This window comes from Apteryx mantelli, chromosome 5, assembly GCF_036417845.1.
Source record: "Apteryx mantelli isolate bAptMan1 chromosome 5, bAptMan1.hap1, whole genome shotgun sequence".
NCBI lineage: Eukaryota > Metazoa > Chordata > Aves > Apterygiformes > Apterygidae > Apteryx > Apteryx mantelli.
In genome coordinates this window covers 12312806-12336810 of record NC_089982.1, presented here as the reverse complement: position 1 = coordinate 12336810, position 24005 = coordinate 12312806, and the positions used below count along the sequence as shown (strand labels likewise).

Genomic DNA, 24005 nt, shown 5'->3' with positions numbered 1-24005 from the left:
CCTGGCAGCCAGTTACCTTGCCGTCCGTGTACTCCAGCCACTGCAAGCCCAGGTTGGTGATGACCCTGGGTGTCCCATCATCCACAGGGAGAATGTCCACTTTGAAGTGCTGCGGTGCCGCTGTCACAACCTGACAAATGTTCAGAGTCATGGCTGATACTTTGGCAATCAAAGCTTTGGCTACCATATTATCAGTCTGGCTCACTTCAGCTTCTTTGGGGGCAAGTTTGTACACACAAAGGCAAAGCTGGGACACCAGTGAACAAACGCATGGTAGCACATAACTGAGAATACTCAGCCCTTATCCTCAGTGGAGTGACAGCAGCTGAGTCTTCCTCCTCTGAGAGGAGCTGCCTACCAGCTACGGAAAATCTCCCTCATCTCCCTCCTCCTCCCCTTACCTCCTTCCCCCCATCCTCCACAATGAAGAAGGGATTGGTCCCATCAGACACAGTGAAAGTGAAGCGATCCTTCAGGGAGTTGCTACCATCGTGACTGTAGCTGATGCGGTTCTGGTAGATGTCATCCATCGTGAAGGTGGTGGCTTGGTGGTAACGCTGCCCATTGTTAGTGCGTTCAATCAGGCCATACCGGGGGGGCTGCACGACTGTGAATGTGATTGACTCAGCCTGCACCAAGGAGACAGGGTGGCAAAGGTGAGGACGTGCCCCTGGGACCTGGATGGGCACGTCACTCTAACTTGAGAGACCTGGAGAGGGACTCTCCACACCCAGCCAGCCTTCCCAGTACAGTATGCCCAACCAGGGCTGAAAGGCAGCACTGCACACTGAAACAGTTCATCCTGAACCCTGGCACTGCCCCATCCCTCTCCCAGTACACAACACCTCAGTTAAGGAGAGCTAGGCTAGACACATCAGACCAAACTATTGGTTTGGCTGGTCTGAGATAGCTCTCGCCCTCGTGACAACCCCTCAAACACAAGAGCAGTCACTCCTCCTGCAGCCGTTCTAAGCAATCGTGCCCCTTGTCACTTTGGCACAGGGTAGCAAGTAAGCAAAGCTGCTCCGTGGAAGCAGTGATAATCTTTGCTTTGGCTCAGAGCAGTAACAGTGAGCCAGGAGCTCTCTTGCTCTGAGGAAACTGCGGCTCAATGAGGTACAGCCAGCATGGGACTGCTTAACCTCTGCCAGAATGAGGAGGAGGAAATGACATTCTCATCCATGCCAGGCACAAGCTCAGTGCTACTCAGGTCAAGTCCACAACATTCAGAAGGAGGCGAGGACATGGCAAGGACTAGCTCTGATCACAGCAACTTCTCAATATTTTTCATGTAGGTTTTTTGTTTATGTGTCCAAGAGACACCCCAGATGAAGTATACATTTCTCAAGCCAAGACTTTGCTTTGCTCAAACACTCATTTATCTATTTATATACAAACGGGGCCTCCTGCAAGCTGTTTGTTTGAAGTTGTGATCAGACAGGGTATGAGCAGGGAGGGAAGACACTCATTATAATCTCTCTCTTTGAACACAAGCCCATTTTTTCTGATAGCCCAGATGTGCAGCAGGACAGGGTAGGTAGGAGGCAGGGGGGAGTCCTGCCTTACCTCTGTGTCAGCATCTGTTGCTTTAAGCTCAAACTCTGTGATGGTTTTTCTCACACCTTCCTGAACTCTCATCCCAGGACTCTGCACTACAGGTAGGGAGTCATCCACAGGGTTAATGGTGATGTCAAACGTCTGACTCACCTGGAAGAGAAGGAAAAGCCTCTCCTGACGAATGCAGTCTATCAAGAGCGCAACGCAACTGAAACGATAATGCTATGAGAAGACCACAGTAACCACCGAGTATGAGTTTCTTTACTTTGGCCTTGTTTTTATTCTGTGACTAAACAAGGGCTTCTGAATTTAAATCATGTGAATATGATCTCTACTACCCCTCCCCAAAAATTCCTTCATCACCTTTCTGTGATATTTACAGAGACACACTTTTTCCCCTGTCACTCAGCTCTGCTTTGTCCCCTTCTCTCTGCAGCTATGATTTCTCCCTTTCAGAAAGTAGTGAGGAGACATTTCTCAAGGGTTTAGCCATGCTTCTGGCCCCTCCATCAGTGCATTGGATGAACGATGAGCTCCAGCAGTGATTGTTCAGCAGATGAAAATAGACACTGAAATCCTGGTAAACATGAAGGGGCTATATCTCAGGCTACTCCACTTTCTGTGCAAAGGGCTCTCTCCCTTCCTGTGGTATGTAAGATCTCTGACAGTAAGAGAAGCAAGAGTATCCACCATTGCGGAGTTACAAGCCCACAGGCAGCTTGTTTCATTCCCTTTGCCTAAGTGTACCTGTGTCTCGCAAGCATGCAGGAGGAAAACTGACTCCCACCACGTTAGAGAACCAAGAGCCTGCTCTGACTTGGGGAAAAACCATGCTAGGACCTACCTCATTCGTTCCATCAGACACAGAAAAGGTGAATGCGTCAGCATGCTTTTCAGTGTCACTGGTATGGACGTACTGGATGTTGCGAGAGGCCAGGTCTGCCTGGCTGAAAGAACTAATTCTTGTCCCTAGAAAAAGAACAATACAGGAAAATGTGCAACAGAAACAGTGAGACAGGGAAAAATACAGGGAGCTGGACACTTATAGCCATAAGCACTCACTCTTGGTTTGCTCTGCTGTCATTCAGACGGTACCATGAACCTCAACTGAGCCAGGGTTTTGCTGGCACAGAGCCTCCTGAAACTCTGCTGCACAACTTCTAAATTAACATAGCAGCCTCCCTTCTGCAAAGAGAATTACAGACTTCTTCACAGACTTCAAATTATATGATGGCACTTCACACTGCTAGGGCACCCTGTGGGGGCCACGCAGGGCACAGAGCAAGAGAGAAGCTGTGAGAAAGCTTTGATTTTCCCTGCTGAGCAGGAGAGCTTGAACCATGGCATCGCTCAGTGGGCAAAAGGTTCCCAGCCTCAGTTGGTGTACAAATAGCCTCACTTCACAGTTTTCAAAAATGCCTTCAAAACCATAAGAAACAAGAACATAAGAAATGTCCCACGAGGGTAGAGCAGTGGCCTACCTGGCCCAGCACCGTCTCCAGCAGTGCAGGAGGAGACCCTCGGGAGGGAGAGCACAGGAGCCTGGGCACGACCTGCTCTTTTCCCCTCCTAGTACCCCAGCAAACAGAACAGTCCAAGCCCCATTTCCAACACCGATTTATAGTGACGCTTTTACAGGTCATTAGGAGCAACATGGTCACAGAAAGGTTCCCCAAAAGCATTTTAAAAAGCACTTGAGCCTTTAACTCTCATTGGTGCATTTGGCAGTTTGACTGCTCTTAACAACAAGAAAAACCCTGGAAAAAAAAATAACAGGTTTCACTAGTTTATCATGTTAAATGGCTACTGACAAGTATTGGCCACACTACAAAAGATGCAGGGAACTGGTATAAATAAATGACCCAAAAATGGATGATTAGCCAAGGTTTACTTGGAGCTCATTAGTTTTAAAGCTGTGAGAATATACGCTCTTTTAAGCGCTCCAGTACTCTCTCCTTAGGTTTAGGTCATTTAAACCATGAGAACAATTCTTTCACGTTGCATGAGCCTATATGTTTCTTAGTCCCTCAAGGACCTAAAATAGCAAAGAAATCGGAATCATCACGTTTTAAATAACAGGAGGAATAAAACCTTAATTCATCTCTTTCAGATCTCAAAAGTATGAGAGTTGCTGTTTGGTTTACAATTTAGACAAAAGCATTGCAAGTTTTTAATTTTCTCTCAGCAAGGGGTTTGCTTATTTATAATTTTCATCCATAATTTCCACCCTCTCAACATGTTTGTCAGAGGACATCTTAAACTGTGAGAAGATTAGACTTTAAAACCATGCTGTACAGGGACTGTCTGCATCCTGAAAATACACAGCAGAGATCTGCACTTTAATCTCATGTTAAGAAGAAATCAAATTATAAGAAGAAACAAAATCCTGGGTGAGTGTAATCCACACCAAAAGAGCGTATGATATGACAGCACAGTTTTAAACTAAAAAGGAGTGGGGACACTCATACTATCAGGGGATAACTGGGCTTGGAAGGCAACTCTAAAATTTAGAGCAGATTTGCAGGGATTTATTTTCTGAGTTTCACAAGGTTGACCAAAAAACCCTGAATTACCAGAACATCTCCAGAATCTGGAAGGTTGAAATGGAAGAGTGGGTGAAGGGGCACAGTGCACTGTTTAAAACAGTCTCTCACAGAGTCTGTGGGAATTCATTATCCAGCATATCCATCACACCACAGATACGTGTGACTTATCTTCCTTTTAACTCAGTGGTTAGTTCCCTCCCACTCTGCAGCACCGCTGGGAGAAGAGGCTGGAGTTACAGGATCAAGAGCCATTACAGGCCAAATTGGGGGAGTAAAAGCAAGTTATCTGTTCACCAAGGGATACTCTGTTACCATGGTCATTAGGGGATGGATTCTTTTGAGCTCTGCACTCCATGTTGTCACAGAGAAGACTTGCCTGCCATGCAGATGAAGCATAAGTCCTGAAGGAGGAGGTTCACACAGTGGCGAGCTGGACTGATCTGCAAGGCCCACAAGGCGAGTTTACAAAGGGGCATAAACTCACTGAGTGGCTGAATAAATCCTTGTCTGCTGATTACTGGGCTGCCCTGTCTCCATCAACCCTACTCTGCAACGCTCTCGATTAATGACTGTTTGCTTTCTGATGGAAAACATAATTCCTGCTCCCGCTCCCTCCAAGTACATTTTTCATGCAGTGAACCTTTAGGGCTCGAAAGCCCTTCAGTGCTTTGCTGTTAGAAGTGCCCAACAGAGCCAAAAGCCCTCCTGCAAACCTGGGGAGGCGGCGTGCTCCAGGTACCCCAGCTGCGGCTGCCTGGTGAGCCGGAACCGGAGCTTGGCTGGCTCGCTATCCTGGTCAGTGGCAGAGAGCTGCAGGGTCGTGATCTTCTTCACCGAGTTCTCATCCAAGACCAGCCCCTTGTTAGCAATGATTGAAGGGGGGAGCCTGTCCTCTAAAAGGGTTAGGTACAAAATGGAGTGAGTTAGGAGACAGTCAGCCTCCTTTCCTTGGTATTATTCACACCGGATACTTGTGTGCAAGCAAAACACAACACACACACACCCTCCTTCTTAGGGAACCCTCCCAGACCAGTAATTCTAAAATGAGTATTCGGGGCCTCAGCATTAAAGGGGAAGACAGTAACATTATAATGTCTAGACAGTATTAAGATGCCAAGTGGAATTTTTCTACCTTTTTCAGTGAGTTTGTCACAAGCCAAAGAACTAATCCTTGTATCAGTGAACTTTTCCTATGCCCCAAATGTCAAATGCTTTTGAATGAACAGTGAATAAAAACTGCATCTCAAGAATTACATCTTAACTTGCCATACATGTGGGATGGGAATCTCACTCTGTGAAGGCCTGAGCTTTGCAGCAAAGAAAATGTAAATTCAAAAATATCTTTTACCTAATACACTAATATAGAAAAACTGGTCCATCAGTTTGTTGCCATCTGCATCGATCACATCAAAGGTGAAAGCAAAATTTCCGCTGGGATCCCCTTTCTTGTGACTGTATGTCACTTGCCCTTGAGAGAGGGACAGAAGAAAAGAGTTAGTTTATTACAGGCTGTATCATTTCATTCTTAGTTTGGAACCAGGCTGGCACTGTTAGCCAAGGGTCTTGGGGCCTGACAGAACTCCTGTGTTTGGATTTTATTACTTTTTCCTCTTCATTCTTTTTCTCCTGCTGAAAAAGACGTTTTAGCACTTGCTTTATGACATGTGTTTCTCCCCTAACATAACAACCTTATTTTACTTCTTTCCCTCTCCCTTCCCTGCTTCAAATCATCTTCCCCCTGACATAAAGATGTGGCCACATTTTACTTAGAGCTGACCATTAGACTCAGTAATTAGCTAAAATCAGGCACACTCTCACCTTTATTTATATCAGCCTGGGTGAAACTTTTGATTGGTCCTTTGACAGAGATCTGGACTGGATTATCAGTTTTGGTCAACTGCAGACTGCCGACGTTGGGATCCTTCTTCATGACAAATCTGATCCTTGTGTCATCCAAATAAATAGTTGCCACTTTCAAGTGGTGATCTGTGAGGCGTGCTGCAGAGCCTGCACCGGAGAGAGAAGACCTACCAATGGCTTCACCCAATCCAGCCCAGTGACTTGTCTAGGCTGGCCCATATTGTTTATAAACAGCAGGCCATATTTTACAGAGTTGGGAGTTGTACTTTTGGGAGAGGGCAAGGGGAATTCCACTACAAAGAAAACAAACAGAGGGCTCATCTACAAGGATCCCCAAAGTGGCCATGCAAAGCCTCTACCTGGATGCTCAACTTGGCACAGCAGCACTGAAGACATATGCTTTATTCCTGTCTCAAGTGCCTGGACATGAGGCTGGGGAGCCCAGGCCTACGAGCTGGGTTGGATCCACACAGGGCATTTCACCAACATGGAGCAGTGGCTTATGTAATTCCATGTTTCTGAATAACATATCAGCATAGCCAAGCCTTAACAACCTTAACTATGGTGGTCACATTTCCAAAAATATCAAATAAAGCTGAAGGCAGAGGAAAGTTTCTGAAAGGCGAGCACCCTCAGACTGCAGCGATCTGTCAGGACTGTGGTTAGATGCTCTCACGCTTATCCGTTCCCAACTAATGGATATAAAGCCGCAGACTATACATTTGCTCTTGAGAGGCAAGGGCTTAACTACAGCATTTCCTCCTACACTTGCATAGACAGAGCACAGTCATGTGCATGTGTAATTCATTCTCCCCCATCCCCTTCCCTTTCAATAAATCTCTGCTCCTTGCGCGACTATGGGAAAAGAATGTTTGAAAGAGACTTTCCCAGTCAAATCAGAGGTATAAGCACACACCTACACCTTGCAATTACAGCCAGAGGGAAACACATGCCTACATCTCCCAGTGGGTTGGCTGAACATGAGATACCATCCTCCCTCCTCATACCGTACCAGCGGGAAGCTGCAGGCCCTTGTTGACAGCTAATTTGGGTGGCTCGTTCTTCAGCAGCTCCATGGAGAACTCCAGCCTCCCCAGCTGGGTGTAGAGACCATCTGTGATAGAGAATCCAAACTCATCCATCTGTGCTGCTGAACCACTCTGAGTATAAACGATCAACTCATCCAAAATGTCCTGGTAGGTGAAGGATGAACCCTGGGACAGCACAAGCCCGTGCTCCATGGGCTCCCTGACAGTCTGCCTCCTGCGGAGATAACCTGACAAACACATGAAAATTACAGGGAGAACATTGCCCGTTGGGGGACTGTTTGCATGCCAGCTCTCAGTGGGATGCACAGAGGTGGATGTGGCCTTACAGCTCCTGACTGCAGTGTCTTGCCAGGAGAGTTGAAGGAAATATTCTGCTTATTGCCAAAGCTGGTAAGAATTTGGTTGCTTACAGGAGATCTGAAAGGGGGTGCACAGCCCCCACTGGTTTAACAAAACAAAGCAGCCTTCCCTACACACCCTGCCTTGCTTTTCACTAGTCGCTCAGCTCTCTGACACTGAACCCCACAACAGGTGATTGAACCAAGATGGAGTAACACAAAAGGGAACTTCCCAGGGAAGTGTGTTCAGCCCCTCTTCCCCTCCCAGACAGTGAGGGAAATCTCTCGAAGAACAGGTCTGTCCTGATGGGCAATCCCCGTGTGGCTGCTGGGCCACACTGAACAAATGTGCTTTACGTGAATGTGCCAGGCTTTTCTCTCACATCAGGAGCTGTTACATGTGTGCACACACACACACAGCTTGTCAGGACTTACCATGGTCAGGAGTTTTGGTAACCACAATGACAAGCTCACTGTCCTGGGTGTCCAAGTCCTGCAGGTTGAGGGAGGCGTTGGTAACCACCACGCCTGAGCCCTCCTGCACTCTGACAGGCTCCAGCACCATCTTTGGGGGCTCATCGTTCTGCCGCTGTACAGATCCAAAAGGAGACAGTCACAGAAAGGAAAAAGCCAAGGGAAAATGACTGTTCCCTACTGGAATGAAATACAAGCTCCCAAATAACAGTACTGGTGACATGGTACATGTGTAGGCTACATCAGTCTCTCCAAAACTATCCAGCATCGTGGCTGCTTATGAGATGGAAGGGACACCAGAGAAATAAGCCCTGAGGAAGAGGCTGCGATGCACAACTGTTCCTTGGCCTGACAGCGAGTTATGCCCCTGTACTAGGGCAAGGAAACAGGAGGAAGAAATCCCTCTTTAATCCCCTTCACATGTGTTACAAAGGGGTGAGCACAGCTCACAAATAGAAAGAGTTGCACTTTAAAAGCCACTTGTCTCTGGGGGAAGAGAGGGCTTCAGCAGCCAGGGACCATGTGCGTACCTGAATGGTGACATTAATGCTGTGCACCTCGGACTGGCTGAAGCCATTGCTCACATAAAAGCTGAAAACATCATTTGTCGGCTCAATGCTTTCATGGACGCTCTGGAAGTAATAAATGCTGTTCTCTAGAATGTCTTGAATGGAGAAGGATGCATCCGTAGCCACAGCACCCTGCGGGCCAAAACTCTCACCTGCAAACAGAATGTCACTAGTGAAAGGAGGTTCAATTCACTAATAAACAGAGGGAAAAAAGCAAAATTAAGAGAAGAATGACACATTGTGAGACGCAGAAGGATGTTCATTTCTGAAAAGTGGTTTTCACTTATCTTGTGAATCTACATAAAAAGCAATTTCTGCTGCATTAGAGCAGGCATTTGGGAAGCTGCATTTTTATGCACAGTACAAGCGATCGCAAGTCCCAGAATTACTTAGGCTTTCTTCAATGATGAGACAGTTGCTAACGTCTCCCCTCAACACAATCACTACATCAAGCTTTACCTTGAAAAATTGCGTCTCACAGCCAGGAAAAATACCCAGCCACGGCCTGGTAAGGAGAGGAGACTCGCCATTACCAAAATGGCACAAACCAGAGTTCACTGAGGAGGGACAATGTGTAATGGTCAGCAGCTCCTGCGCTCCAGAAGAAATGTAGTAACTGTTGTAACAAGCCACCATACTGGCCAACACATGGTGATATTTTAGAAAGGGAAGTTATGCTTTAAGTAACATGTCACCTCTCTTAGGACCAACACACAGGAGTGAGCAGACAAGCCCCTTGGATGAACATCCTTGGACAATACGAGAGGAATTCTACCTCTTCTCAGTAACAAAGTGAGCTAAGAGAATGTCACCAGCCATGCTCTGCTACAGATCACTCAGCTTTAAAGCTTGCTGTGACACTTGGTCAAATTCGGCAAAGATTGCTCTGTACTACAAGGACAGAGTAAAACATGCTGGAAATACACATGGGCTTGTAAAAGCTTTCATAGCCCCAGCCTCCCCAGAAAGAAGTTACCTTGTAATGCTGACTTAAGAGCTCTTCATGAACAGCTGACACTAACCAGAGCTGGAGAGAGGAACTGTGATGAGATAAATTACAGTCTGCTCCAGCATGGCATTTCCTATGTTCCCTTTTACTGGCCAGGAGGAAGAAGAGATAGTCAAGCAGTTTACCTGTCTTAGTGTTTTCAATGTAGCCGTACATAGGTAGAGTGATAACTGTGACCCGCAGGTCTTCCTTGACAGCAGTATCATAATCAGCAGCTAAGTGGTGATGAACCAGCAGTGGGACCCTGCCCCCTTCATCCACCTGGAAAACAAAAGAATTAAACAAAACTACTGTCAATGCACACAACACACAGCAACACACGAATCATTACTGAAAAAGTCTGCACAGTCACTCTGTGGAGGAGGCTTCTCAGTGCTCAGTTCTCTGAAGTCTTGTCTCATCCTCCCCCAGATGGTTTGAACATGAGATCAGCTGGGAGGTGGGGTGGGATGGGAAGAACAAAGCCTAGCTGCCCCCCAAGAGAAGGCTGCAAGTGCTTTATCAGGGGAGAAAGAGGACTGGCAGAGTCATGCTGACCTCTTGGAGGGCGAGATCTGCATTTCTTGTTGAGGGGAAGCTTCTGAAAGTAAGAGAGGGGGAATGCAAAGCTGGAAAGGAGGGAGATGACTTCAAAAGGCTCCGATAAGGAGACTGAAATGCTTTGTATCAATCCAAAGCCCCAGATGTTTTCAGACTCAACTTCTGGACCCAGCTCCTGACCAGAACAGAAGTAAGCAGCTGAGGTTCAGGGATGGAGCAGTACCATCAGTCTCCTTTGGCCTTCAAGTAATTTGTTAACTCTTTGCACTCACAAGATTGCATGTGTAACACCGTACTTCCATGGTGATTTGCCCTCAATCCAGGAAAAGACTGTTCAGTTCCTCACATCTAACACATTCTTGACACTTTTCCCGGTATCCTCAGTGGCCACTTACAGTAATATGGTCAGCAAAAGCAATGAGTGATGGCGTTCTCTGGGCAGATGTGATGGTGATGGTAAACATCTGGCTGTCAAGTCGGTTGTTATCAGCATCAAAAACAGCAAAGTGGAAGATGTCCGTGACTGGCTGATTGCTGGTCTCAAACACAGTGGAGTAGCTGTGCAAGTCAAAACACAATCTGGGTCAGTGAGTCTCACAACAATCAGGCAAAAGTGTCTCATCCCTACATTTAGAGATGAATGCACACTTCTTCAAAGAGAGGTGGCACTTCAATTCCAAACTCTCCTCCCCACTCATTCCCAGGGTTCTTTTAAATCACTATTTTCAGTGTTGCATATCTAAAATATCACCATGACATTGTGGACATAGAAAAATATCCTCATAGTTTGAAGCTACACAAACTTCTGGCATTTCAGACACACAGAAATACCTATTTCTGTACACAGGAAATGCCCTCATTTGTAATCTCATAGGACACAATAGCCTAGAAAGGACAAAATATCTTTGATACATTGCGCTAATATCGTATAGCCCTGAGTTCCCTGCAGAGAGTCCACTAAGCTTTTAATTGGCATGGCTTGAAGGAGAAAAGCTCTTTGATACCTGATCCTCTGGTTGTTGATGTCTTCCATGGTGAAATTATAAACCTTGGAAAACTCTTCATCCTGAGAGCCAGATGTTCGTAAGAGGGTGCCATACGTGGGCAGAGATATTAACTGGATTCTTATCTCTGAGTCAGGAGAATTATTATCCTAAACGCGGGAAAAAAAAAACAGACAAAAAAACAGGATTAGCTTCCACTAGATGAAAGGAGAAAGAAAATGTATTATAGGGAAATACATCGAGCTAGTAGGGTCAGACCCTCAGCTGCTGAATACTGGAGAAGTTCTACTGATGAGGAAAGAGTTAGCTGGATGTACATCCCCAGAATCTGCCACAAAATGCATTTTGCTTTTATTTCAGCACCAAGAGGTTTTCTCTCTGTCCTTGTATCACACCAACACATTCTCCGAGAGAGAAGCCTGGCATTTTTAATTTCAATTACACTCCTAGTGGACCATTTATGTAATATGCTTTTGCTGGCTCCACATAAACTGAGCCAAAATGTTACTAATGCATGGCAGAGAGTTGCCAACCAGTGCTTCAGACAGAGACACAGAGCTAAGCTCAGTTCTTAGTTAAAAAAGGGCAAATTCAGAGCAATGCTACAATAGACAGATCCACATTAAACTAAATGCTCAATTTGGCTCCTTGTAACTACACTAAGTGCAATCACATATATGATATCAGAACTCAGGTGGCACCCTTCTCCTAAAGTTTTTGATGGTGTCCTGAAGGATAAGACTCAAAGCAGAAATCATCATATCCTCAACACATAGATCAGGAGCCAAATCCTCTTTTCTGTGATTGTTGCCTGCCTTAGAATAAACCTAAAGAGCTTCCATGTCAGCCTTCCTTCCTAAGAGGAGAACAGGACAGACTCAATTCTGTGCAAAATGTTATACACGCACAGGGTAAAATTCTGAAAAATCACTTTCATCTGGCTTAGCCACAGAGACTGTCAATATATCAACACTGTTCTTCAAAGCCATTTTTATGCATTGATTTAGGTATCAAAACACACCAACTGCATTCAGTTAGGCGAGGCACCTAACCACACTTCGCTTTAATGAGCAATTGTGCCTCACCTGCTGAGGCGTTTTGGCAAACCCCAGTGATATGCCTCTGCATGTCTGCTGCCAAATCACTATGAAAATAAAGCACTGGCTGCCAATTTCCTAGGGATACCCACAAATCCAGTCAGCCCTGGAAAAGCAGTGCTGGAAGGTATTTGAGCCCATCTGCCTTTCTTGGCTGCTTGGTACAAGGAGTATGCAACAGGTATGACATTTAAAAGCAAAGCAGTCCAAGCTGTTAGGTGGAAAAGACTTCTGAAGGGTCATTTTAATCAGTCACACAAGAATTGTTCAAGTTTCAGTGGTTTACTGACTCAGTATAATTCATATACTTTCATAAAGTTGTAATTTTTATGGCACATAACTTTGGCAAACCTAACCTATATCTGTCTTGGACAGCGAAAAAATACTTGTTCCCAACTGCTCTTCTTGGTTTTGTTGATATTTTTTGGTGAAAGCTCCAGAAAGCCAGATTGTACAGACTGTTCTCTAAACAGGTCTGGTGATCTATAAACTCACTGAATTTCCTTGTACCAGGATTTATTTTACCAAAGTATTTCTGACATGATTCACCTTTTCCAGAATCAGAAACTGGTTAAAAACAAGGAAGTTGTTTTGGGGGAGAGGTTGGTTTACTACTCAGTAAAACTTTCTACTGTAATGAAGCACAAGGCCTTGAAGCTGGCCTGTGCTGGAAAGCTCTAGCAATCAAACCAACCAGGTCCAGACGGGAGACTGGACTGTCAATATTCCTCTGTGTGGAAGCAGCGACATTGCTAGAGAGATAACATACTCCTACAGCTTATTTCTGTACGGGACAAGTACAGTTCATGTTAACAGGGGTGGCAATGCTGTGAAAAAAGCCAAATTGGTCTTTGACTGACCCAGTAGCTTTTGAAAATGTTACCTGCTGCCAGTCAGGAGAGCATGGCTTGTTGCTGTCAGAAAAGAGTCCGACACAATGCAGGTAAAATACCTCCAAGTGCAGAGGGCCTGGACAACACAGGCATTCCTTCGTGGAGAAGCAGGAACAATATGATATGACCAGTCCTCTGTGACTTACTGTGCTTCAGCTGAAACACACAACTTTCTATCACTGCTATCAGGAAAGGGAATGAGTCAGTCTAGCATCTTCTGGCCATCTGAGGGATCTAGATTTAGAGCTCACAACTTTGCATAAATGAGAACGGTGTGGCCAACAGGGACGGAGCCAACACACTGGCTGCAGCTGAAATGCATTTTTACTGGAGCAGGCTAGCTACAACCCGACTGCTCAGAAAGCAGCAATCACAAAACCAGAAGCTGGAGTGACACGATTCACATGAAAACAGGGCTACATCTCAAGTGCACATGCTAACATCCTTGCCTGTGCAGATTTGCTCAGGTTCCTGGGTACAGACTTGTATCCCTTGGAAAAAACATTCATCTTGCCTTCTTATCCTGTCTCATCCCCTGCAGCTCCCTAAGCACCTCTCTGACAGCCATTACATTAAGTCTCTCCAGCCACTCACATGTGCTTTGGTTTCACTCCCACCTCCTCCCTAAGGGGAGGAATGTGCATACCTGTAATCCACTGCTAGCGTCTTTGCTGCTAAATCAACTGCTAGGAGCAAGACATCTTTCTTCTGAATTTCACCAGCAGTGTAAGTCTTGTACAGCACAGAAACCCTGGGATCAACTCCATGCTGCCAAAGAGTGCAGCATCTCGGATTGCTTAAAAAATCCCCAAGCATGTCCAGAAAAAGAACCAGGCAATTTTGAAGGCAGGGGGGACAGAGCAGGTAGACAGAAATTGCCTAGGGATTATCACTGAGCAAATACATGTGCTTTATTAGCAAGTCTGTTTGGTACCTAAATCTGGGATTAACTCAGTTCTCATGTTAGCATGGCAGTTCACCTCTGTTTCAGTCAAACACAGATAGCTTTAAACCCTGTTGGATAAAAGAGCCCATTATCCCCTTTTTGGCAGCAGTAGTTAGAATACAGTTAAAACTTGAGCTCTCTGCCAAGAATCCACACTGACTGCAGAGAGGGGTCTGTGGGGGTATTGGGAAAGGGATGCTGGCAGCACTCATTGGGTTGAGGCAGAAATAGATGAAAGCTTACAATATAAGCAAGGTGCAACCGAGAGAGAGTCACAGAGCTTTTACTAGCCACAGTCATTGCCAACAAGCAGCCTGGGGCCAGCTGCGGACCGTTGTTATCCAGTAGGGACACTTCCACCCTCAGCACTGTTGTCACTGTGGTGACACCATCAGTGACAGAGATTTCCATGCTGTCCTCTGCCGTCGATGAACCATCGTGTACGTATTGCAGAGCATTTCGAGTGATGTCCTCGTAGGTGAAGGTGTCACCTTCCCAAAAAGAAATGCACGAGTCAGACTGACTTTGTTCAGAACACCAATCCAATTCAACTTGTCTAAGGCTCCAATTTAGCAAAAAACATAATCACATGCTTAACTGGCATTTAATACCATCCTTACAGAGGTGTGAGTTATGAGGGGATTTATTAAGGATTATTTATCATTTATATTACTGGTATGATTTATATTTATATTATAGTATATATTTATATTATTTATATATGTTGTATCTTAATTAATTATATTATTTATCAATAGAGGCAGGGCAGAGGGAAAGCTACAACTTCACAGTTTCACAGACACAGTGACTCTTCCCTGTTCTCTGAGAGCACAGAGACCCTCCTTCCTTCCCAGCAGCTCTGTAAGCTCTCATCTGTCATAGCTAGATAACACTTCCATCTCCACATCTGTTTGCTCCACTCCCCTGTAGATAATATTTGTCCATCTGATCACATGCTGGAAACTGCTGCCACCAAAACAATACTAAAACTCCACAGGAGCTTTGACCACTGGCTCACAACAGGTTTACATGGACATGGACTTCAGGAGAAATGTTCACCAAGTATTATGTCAGATTTAACTTCCCATGTAGAACAAAACATCCCTTCTGATTAACGCCTGGTTACAGTTATCACAAGACTGTGCGTGTTAACTAGCCTGCACATACTTGGTACAGGAAATGCACTGACTCAGCCAGGAATTAGACAACAAACCAAAGCAAAGGGGAACTGTCTTCCATGCACCCCACCCCACAGTCACACACTTTCAGGCTTCCATCTCCTGCTGGTCAACTGAACTGTCTGTGTGGTCAGGCACACGCTGACCCCCTCTCCACTTTTAAAAAGACTTCTGCTCAACTTACCCGCTCTCATGAGCTCCTGCACTCCTGCACTGTACTTGAGCACAACACCGTGACGGGGAGGTTCCACCAGCTCAAAGAAGAGACCCTCAGGAGCTGTGTCTGTGTCACTCACCGCCAACTGGATCCCTGTGCCAGGCAAAGAGAGCACAAGCTTCAGCATCCTTAGACACTGCATTCTCTTAGGTAGGAGAGATCTCTTAGGTTTTGTGATGTGCTCTTGCGAACAGAGCCAAAAAGCTGAATTCAGTCAGTATCTGAAGAGTCAAATAATTCTGGAGCAGTCCTAGGGCAAGCACGTGCTGTCTTCACAGAAATAATTAGTCCCCTGATGATGCTTAGGTCAGAGGTTGTATTACAGAACTTACCGTCAATATGGCTCACAAACAACAGCTATGCAAACCTGCAGCTTATGAAAGAGATTGTGCGCATGTGCATATAGCAGGGGGGTATCTATAAGAATCCCACAGAACCTCCTGACACCACCAGAAAGTAAGTTATCCTTAACAACCCAGTGCAACAGACTAACCAACAGCTCAGACTCTTGCCCCCCAACTCACGAGGCAAACACAACCGGAGGGAAATGGTGACAAACCCTGTCCCTTGTGCACAGTCCAGCTGAGGGGCCAGCAAACATGGAGATTGCAAAGCGGCCTAAGGAGGGAAAAAATAGAGAAGAAACAGATCCCTGAGCCTGCTCTCCCATGCCTCAGTCAACAAATTGACCTGAGTCTTCTCAGTGGCTCCCACCACACCCACACAAGCACAGCTCCTTAGCTAAATGGACAGAGGTAAGGGAGACTAAAACTCTCCCCAGCTCCATCCAGGTGGCCTCGTGGCAATAAACTCCAAGGCTCGGGCAGAGCTCTGCCACTCCATCCCTTCCACTCTACTCACCAATGGTGGCCTTGCCCCCCTGGCTGACCTCCAGGAACGGAGCAGTGATCTGGAAGACTGGAGGCTGCTGCTCCGCAGAGAGCAAATGAATGACAAACACCATCTCTGGGGTTGTGTGTTCTCCATCAGACACTGGACACAGACAAAAAACACATCTGAGTGCAGGGATGTGTTTTCAGGGACTTACCTGGGAAATTCACCCTTCTCCACAAAATCACCATGCCACATCAGTGGCTTCCCACCTTGACAATCTACCCGTTTGTCTATGGACCCATACACACAACTCAGAAATCCTGCCAACAGTACTCATCTTTGCCCTTAAGTTCACCCCTAGCAAGACAAGCACAACTTGGAAGAATCTGTGCGTGTGCCTGTATACATACTATCTCCCATATATCTATCAGGTGCACTTGTGAGTCAGAAAATAGGGTTCTCATTTGCATTTCTGTCCAAGACAGTACATGGAAAGGGAAAGATGTGTTAAACAAGGAAGTAGCTTATCGGTAGTGATCTAACTGTGGAAATAATCCTGTGCTATATTGAGAAAAAAAAAAAAAAGAATAAAACTCTGATGTACATTACACATTGAGGGAAAACAGGAATGAATTGGCCTTGCAGGACAAATTCTAGACAACTATTGGAAAAAAGGTGCTTCTACTGAACTATATCCTAGCTCCTACAAACACTGTTGGGACACAACTATATGAATATTCCCCAGGCACAACCATTTTCACAAATTCCTACTGAGCACCCATAGGTGTGCCTGCAGTGGTCAAAAGGCCAAGGAGTAACAGGCAATGTGAAGGGCACAGGGAGTAAAACCCTTTTGGCCAGGAAAGAACACGTGACTCTCATACCTGTGAATCGGAAGTTCACTGACTCTGGGAGACCTGAAGGGAAAACACAAGCAATTTGTGTAACTGTGGTTAGGACAGGAAAGCACACACTGATGGGCAGCTCCTAACTGCAGAGCAGCAGCTCAGCGGTTCACCTGGTGTACCACCCGGTATCCACATGGGCAATGCTAAATGCTGCAGTGAACACTGTCATATCCCCATAACTCACTGAATGCTGCTATACTGTCCCACAAGGGGAAATCTTGTTGGAGTCACCAAAAGCAATGGTGAACTCTTGGAACGTTCCCATACACACTGTAACCCAACTCCCCAGGCAAAGGCAGAGGCAAGGGACTGTGGGACAAGAGAAGAGGGAAGACAGCTGGCTTCCTCCTGTTCTACTCTCCAGCACAGACTGAATCACCGGCAGGAAAGGGAGAAAGTGTTTTCCTGAGAAATTGTGGATTATACTCCTGGAAATGGTAAAGCAAGCTTAAACTGGCCTTGTCCTGAAATAGTCAAGACTCTTCTTGATTTCAAATAAGAACAAGACAGATTCCCATGTCCTTTGTATCATTCAGGCCTCATGCCCTAGTACGTCTGGACATAACCATGAAGCAACCCCAGGTTTGGAGAAGGACCAGCACTTCAGCTACCTCCACCAGTGTGATGGGCACTAGAATGAATGTCCAGCTACTTACCTGCAAATGAGAACGCAATGATCTCTCTCAAGTGTGGGGCTGAAGTTGGTGGACGATACACAATCTTGCCATTGTTTATATCTGCTTGGCTGAAATACCGGACTGGAGAGAGAGGCCTGTCTCTGTGCTCCACAATACCTACAAAGAGCTCAATATTAACAGGAGGAACTCTTTTTTATTTTTTTAAGACAAGATACCAAAGACCAGAGCTTCTTTTTCTCTCCCCAGGTACTTCTTTTTACATCTTTAGTGGTTGCTGAATGAGTGAATGGGTCTGCACCCAGGACAGATTCTGTATAAAAGGCATCAGAAATTAAACAGAGATTCTTCACTTAGTAATTTCTTCAAATGCCTCTCACTAGAGAGGTGAAAAGCAGAAAGCCATGGGGTGCAACATTCAATATATTCCAGACAATAATAAAAAAAAAAGTCTGTGCACTGTTGATTACTCCTAAACAAGCCTAAGAAACCCAGTCAAGAAACAAGTTGCTTGAAAGCTAATGAAGGAAGCTGAACAGATTAACAGATGCCTCCACAGAATGACACTCTGGGAAAAAAACTAGAAGCACAGCAATAAATTCAGAAGGTTATAAGTGCCAGCACTGAAGTGACATTTTGCAACAACAAAAGCTGCCATGTTCTGACTGCTTTACTTGCTTCACTTGCCTTGGCTGGGAAGCAGAGGAACAGTCACGTTGAACAGAATTTTCTCACTGGAAATCTCCGGGTCTACAAAGGAGAGGTGATGGGGCTCAATCACTGTCACGCGGTCCTCCAGCACCTCAACAAACACATTAGACCATCAGCATGAAAGCCAAAGACATGGGAAGTTCCACCCAGAAATGCATCGAGAGAGAATTTGTTTTGCTATACTTAAATACAAGAGAGCCTTCGAATGTTTATTGGTTTTAGACCTAAAATCGATATGGGATGGGACTGGTTGAACCTTTCGCAAGGCTCTCAGACTCCTGCAGAGTAGGGACTACCTGCGATGAGATCAGAGAGGACAGTGAAGCTTGATAATGAGTAAAATTTGCAACAGAGCCAGGGAAAGTCTTAGGGACCATCTAAACTCTCTTTCAGTTCATCTGTAAACCAAACTGAGTTCGTAATGCAGAAACTGAGTACTATCATGCTTAACAGAAGACAGCACTATAGAGGACCACCTCTGTTAAATCTTTCTTTTCTGGAGACTGAGAAAGAGGCTAAACACCTATGAAAAAAGAGACAACCACCTCCTTCTTTATGTAACTCTGAGCTTAACTCCTACTTTCAGGCTGCCCAGGAAAGTAGCAGTGTTTTTAGTGCACTCTCCATTTCTTCAACTGAGCAGGCAGCAGAGGGGCTAGAGCAGAGGCACTGACTGCGACAACCCTAACCACACAGTCGGAAGAACACAGGGCCCGGTGCTGCAGTCTGGCGCTGCCGTAGGACAGCAGCAAAAACTAGGGCCCCACACCTAGGGGAAGGAAATGTCACCACAGATTATGCAGACTGGGCTGTCCTCTGCAAATGTGCAGCCTGCACTCTCACAGGTGGAGGGGAGTTTCTTTTTTCCTCTTACAGCAACTAAGAACAGACGAATGAAAATCCAATTTGATTAAAAACCCACTGGATGAAGATACAATTCTTTCCCTAGGTAGTTTACTGGTCTAGTCTGATGTGCCCTGAATGGATTTGCTTTTAAAAGAAATCCTGAAAATATCTCAGCCATTTCCACAGAAATGCAGAGGAACTGAAGCTTTCTCTTTCGTCTTAAATCTGTCTAAAAATGTCCCATTCCTTCCATTCCAAGAGTATCATTAATCAAAGGTGGGCAGTGTGTTATGGGAGTTATGGTGCTGCACAAACAGGCTTAAATGCACAAAGGTATTTAACTTGCACGCATTTGTGAACCTTAATCCTGCTGAATTAACAGCTATGAGAAACCACTGAGTTTAATATTTCAGTTGGGTATGAAAAGCCTCCAGCTCATTTCATAATCACTAACAAAATATGGAGAGTACAAGCTAAATTAAGGATACGGGCAATTAATTCATCTGCTTCGGAACATGAGATGATCATCTGCTGCAGCTCAGAAACAAATTACAGTTTTCCCCCTACTACATCTTGCACAGCCCACTGAATGCCGGCATGGACAGGACTGTGATGCCACCCTATCAAACCTGCACCCCATTCTGCTGGCCTCGCGTGCCAGACCAGCTGTTGCCCTGGACACTGTAGCCAGGCAAAAGTTCCTGACAGAGCAGCTCAGTCCATCGCAAATGCCACCAATCCCCCAGATCAACTGAAGGCAGTGCCAGTTCATCTCTGTCTCTTCAGTTTTCACCCAAATACATCAGAAGAGAAATCACAGCCTGTGAGTGACTCTTGTAAAGCAGTAAATAAAACCTTGTCAATCCTTCTTAGATGTGGAAGTGTCACATATCTAACCAGAATCAAAGGCACAAAGTCTATTTGTGATATTGGCATTGCTATATACAGCCCTGTATAAAGAGGGCAGGCTTAAAATTAACAGTGGTGTCCCTTTCATATAGCCAGTTTGGGAAGAGTGCGGAGGAGCACCTCTCTGTATGCCTGAAGAATCGTCCCTCTCCTTCACAAAGTCAATCTCCGTTTGCATTCAGCTAGAGAGAAGCTCACGCTCCTATCACCAGTCCTATCGGTGTGGGGGAAACAGGTAACTTGATGCATTATTGAAGAAGGAAACAGTATAGATGTATGCCCAGTTTAACCATCAAAGCGGCACTGCGCTTTCTTTGACCTTTCTCTGCAGGACACACAAAGACAAGATTTCAGGTATGGGCAGACCTAACATTTTGTGCTTGCTCTTCAGCAGGGAAGCCAGCCTAATTCTGAAAGAATCTGAAGACAGATTAACAGAACTCAATCACACTGATGCAAGGAAGTGCAATTTTATGATGAAAAGATTTAAGGTTATGATTGCTTCCTAGTTGTCTCCAAGGCATATTTGTCTCTCTCAGAGGTAGCACTTGCAGGCTGCAAGCCATCTCCTCAGTAAAACGTGTTTTATGGCACTATTGAATTTTGTGCTGTGTAATTGGCTATAAAATCCAGCACTGCATGGCTCAGTCAGACACCTCTCCCATGAATTTTGTCAAGTGACAACAACAAAAAGTCAAAAAGAGAAAGAAACATTACTGGCTATTGCTCCAAGTAGCAGTCTGAGGCTGTTTTATTATTGCCTGTGAAAGGTTGCCCCTATTTTAAACCCTGGCCAGGCCCTTGTGTCATGGACTTTTCATTAATTTCTCTCCCACAGCTTTCTTCAGGCCTTCCTGGCCCCACTCCTGGCAGACCTTGCTGGCTTATGAGTCCACCGCCTCCCCTGAGGAGGCTCCGCCTGGGGACCCACTGCTCCTGGGAGGTCTGCCATGTCTGCTCTCCTGCACGGGCCTCTCAGAGCGCTTTTGTCTGCCACGGAGAGCCTGAGGGCACGGGCTTTCTGTTTAACAATGCTGAGCATCCTGCTGGCATGCTCTAAATAAATCATCAGGAACAAATAATGCCAAAGATGACTGCACGCTACCTCCGAGCTTGTAGATGCAGCTCTCCCAGTGCACAGCTCCTGCCTGAAGAGTTGGCCTCAGCTTCATTCACATTTCTTGCAAGTGCTTCCCTCTGCTTTCTTTTCACAGCCTGTGCCGGCTCACTCCCATCAGCTCAAGACAGCTGTTTAGTGGATTATGTCCTTGGCCCTCCTCTGAAACCCCCACTGACCACAGCAAGGCTACAGGGCTAAGCTGATGTCTAAACCAAACCCCCTACCTTTAGGCTAGTTCTCTAAGCATCCCAATGGGTGACCTGGGTGCAGAGGCCCATAGCTCCTCTCCAGCCCACACACCTGGGTTCCCTCCCTGCAGAATCAAAGACCAAGGGAGGGTAGGAAAAGGAAGGGAGAAAGCTGGACTTTGCCACCACCCCCATACTGGGGACATGGAGGAGGCAAGCACCAAAGTCAGAGAGCTCACAAAGTCAACTTTAAACTTGGAGGTCATCTTTTAAATTAAAACAATCAGGGAAATAACCACATTAGAGAGAACACTGTGTTAACAAAATGGTTGGTCCTAGAGTCGATGCTTCAAGAAAAGGTAACTCATTTCCATGGACGCAGATATAATGGGCTTGTCTGAATGTTTTCCAGATACATTATAATCTGTGTTCCTGATGTCAGGATGATGGATGAAAACTTTCTGATGTGGGTGGGCTACAATTCCGATAAATAAAGTTTGCAGTGGAATTACTGACAAGATCTATTCATTACAGTTTCTCTAACCCACCATTTTTCATTCTTACCCTTCCTAATAGCTTCTCAAGAAAGAGTGTTTTGAAAATACTAGGAATTCCATGAAAAGATGTTAAAAATATTTTTTCTTTTCTCTCTCCCTCTCCCTTCCAATTTACACATTCATCACTTCTACTAATACTAATATTCTCAACTTTTTTGTGGGGGGTTTCTTTTATTTTTTTTTAACCATTTCCTCTTCTAACCTGTCTAGGCTTTTTTTCATTTAGGTCTGTTTCCTACTCCAGTTATCTGGTGCACAATCCCTATTCTTTCGATTTAGCTCAATCTTTGAATCAGGCATAATAACATGGACAACAGCAAGTAAAGGAATCAATATTTAGTGGTTATTACTACTCTGTGGGAGGCTCTGCTCACTGTGCGCTAATGTAACAAGAGTGGGAGCACAGCAAACAGCAGTCAGATGTTTCAGTTCACACTTACAGCCATGTGCAAAGAGGAGCCAAGTGAAAGCTGAGGTGCTCTGGGTGTCCGGGGGAGAATGGCAACGTTGAACGTGTGGGTTTCCAAGCTGGCTGGCACAGCTGCAGAGCTGGACACCTGGGAAGGAAAGAGCACACAAATGGACACCTGATAAAGGATACCACTGCCTTTCTAGACCAGTTTCATACTTTCCCTGTCCTCTCGTCCTGGAAGGCGAAGACAAACACCCTTCCAGCAGATACCAGTCCGAAGCATAAATAGATGATAACTGCTAGGAACTAAGGCTGTTAAATAGTACTCAGTTTCTCCATTATTGCCTGTACAATCTGTAAATGGTTTATCTCTTTATTAACATGTTGAAAGACATCTCACAAAGATGCACCTTCCAAGAGAGGCTGCGCTTGGGTTTGACACAAGAGACCCATGCAGATTCCAGACGCCACTACAATGCCAAAATTAATCCAGCTCTATCTAACTTCTCACAGCACGCTTGCAATAATGACATGTAAAGCAAATAGACAAAGTTAAATTTGTAAAAATTCAGAGGACCAAAGCCATCCCACAGAGATAAGCCTGCAAATGTTTACAGCAACCCTGAGATAAGGCAAGCATCCAAAGAACTTGCAGCCCCCTCTTTGCTAGACTCAGTTACAGGTTTATCTTTTGGTAGGTATGTATGTCCACCATTGACTACAATAGAACTTAAGCTCTTCAGGAGCAAGAATGGACTTCAGCACACCCTTAATTTTAATAAAATGCATAAAAATGCTCTGCTGAATTGAATAAAATTATGTTAGCCATTTGCTGGACCTGTTCTGAGTTGCTGTCTGAACGGTAATTGCCAAAGTGCTGATGAAAATGTGTCAGCCTTTCCTGAGCTGCCCTAATCCACTATTCAAGACTCAGAGAGACGTGCTATGGTCTCCTGATGTGACCTGTGTAATCATGGCTTCCTCTCTCAGGAGCGCTCTCCATATAGTTATTGCTACTGCACCAAGATACTAAAAACAAACATTCAACTCATGCAAAATGCATACTCTATAATAGTAACACAGCAATTAAATTAAAAATTAGCTTGTTCAACATCCGACACTCACAACTTCCTCATTATCGCTTATGTTAATTACTTTAGAAATTACCTTAATTGCCTCTCTGGTGCTACAGGAATAGCTTCTGAGCTGTAAACCAAATTGTAACAAATACTGCACGCGAGTGTTCATGTTGGCTGAGTGTTATGGGAGGCTGTTAAACCTTCCAAGCAAACAGCAAGGAACTGCCTGAGGAATTTTATGGCCATTAAGCCTGTGGCGAGGTGGGATTTATTTTAGTATTACATCTGCTGGAGAGTATTTCTGCCATTTTGTCTGTTTGCAAGGAGAGCAGTCTGTAGCAAAAATTAAGGTATTAGTTGAGGGACTCCCGGAAGCAGGAGGGCTGCTTGGTTTTGGGGCTTACAAAACAAACATAATTAAGAAAAAAATTACTCAGAACACTTTGTGCTTGGAGTGAATACTACAGGTTTTAGGAGAGGACAATGTATTTGTCATGCAGAACCAAGAGGTCAAACTTCCTGTCTGAAG

The 24005-nt window shown here is 45.2% G+C and overlaps 1 protein-coding gene across 1 annotated transcript in view; it reads right to left on the bottom strand.

The window, feature by feature from the left end:
• FRAS1 (Fraser extracellular matrix complex subunit 1) overlaps nucleotides 1-24005 on the bottom strand; it is a 182413-nt gene that overhangs the window by 27173 nt on the left and 131235 nt on the right. The window contains exons 31-50 of the mRNA XM_067297013.1: nucleotides 22426-22542; nucleotides 18342-18456; nucleotides 17676-17813; nucleotides 16996-17028; nucleotides 16139-16270; nucleotides 15245-15370; nucleotides 14126-14373; nucleotides 10947-11095; nucleotides 10338-10500; nucleotides 9528-9663; nucleotides 8355-8545; nucleotides 7786-7939; nucleotides 6976-7239; nucleotides 5922-6110; nucleotides 5452-5571; nucleotides 4817-4996; nucleotides 2402-2526; nucleotides 1567-1707; nucleotides 402-629; nucleotides 17-130 (exon numbers count right to left, since the gene is read on the bottom strand). Coding sequence (XP_067153114.1) covers nucleotides 17-130; nucleotides 402-629; nucleotides 1567-1707; nucleotides 2402-2526; nucleotides 4817-4996; nucleotides 5452-5571; nucleotides 5922-6110; nucleotides 6976-7239; nucleotides 7786-7939; nucleotides 8355-8545; nucleotides 9528-9663; nucleotides 10338-10500; nucleotides 10947-11095; nucleotides 14126-14373; nucleotides 15245-15370; nucleotides 16139-16270; nucleotides 16996-17028; nucleotides 17676-17813; nucleotides 18342-18456; nucleotides 22426-22542 — 3063 coding nt within the window. The remainder of the gene's footprint in view (nucleotides 1-16; nucleotides 131-401; nucleotides 630-1566; nucleotides 1708-2401; nucleotides 2527-4816; nucleotides 4997-5451; nucleotides 5572-5921; nucleotides 6111-6975; nucleotides 7240-7785; nucleotides 7940-8354; nucleotides 8546-9527; nucleotides 9664-10337; nucleotides 10501-10946; nucleotides 11096-14125; nucleotides 14374-15244; nucleotides 15371-16138; nucleotides 16271-16995; nucleotides 17029-17675; nucleotides 17814-18341; nucleotides 18457-22425; nucleotides 22543-24005) is intronic.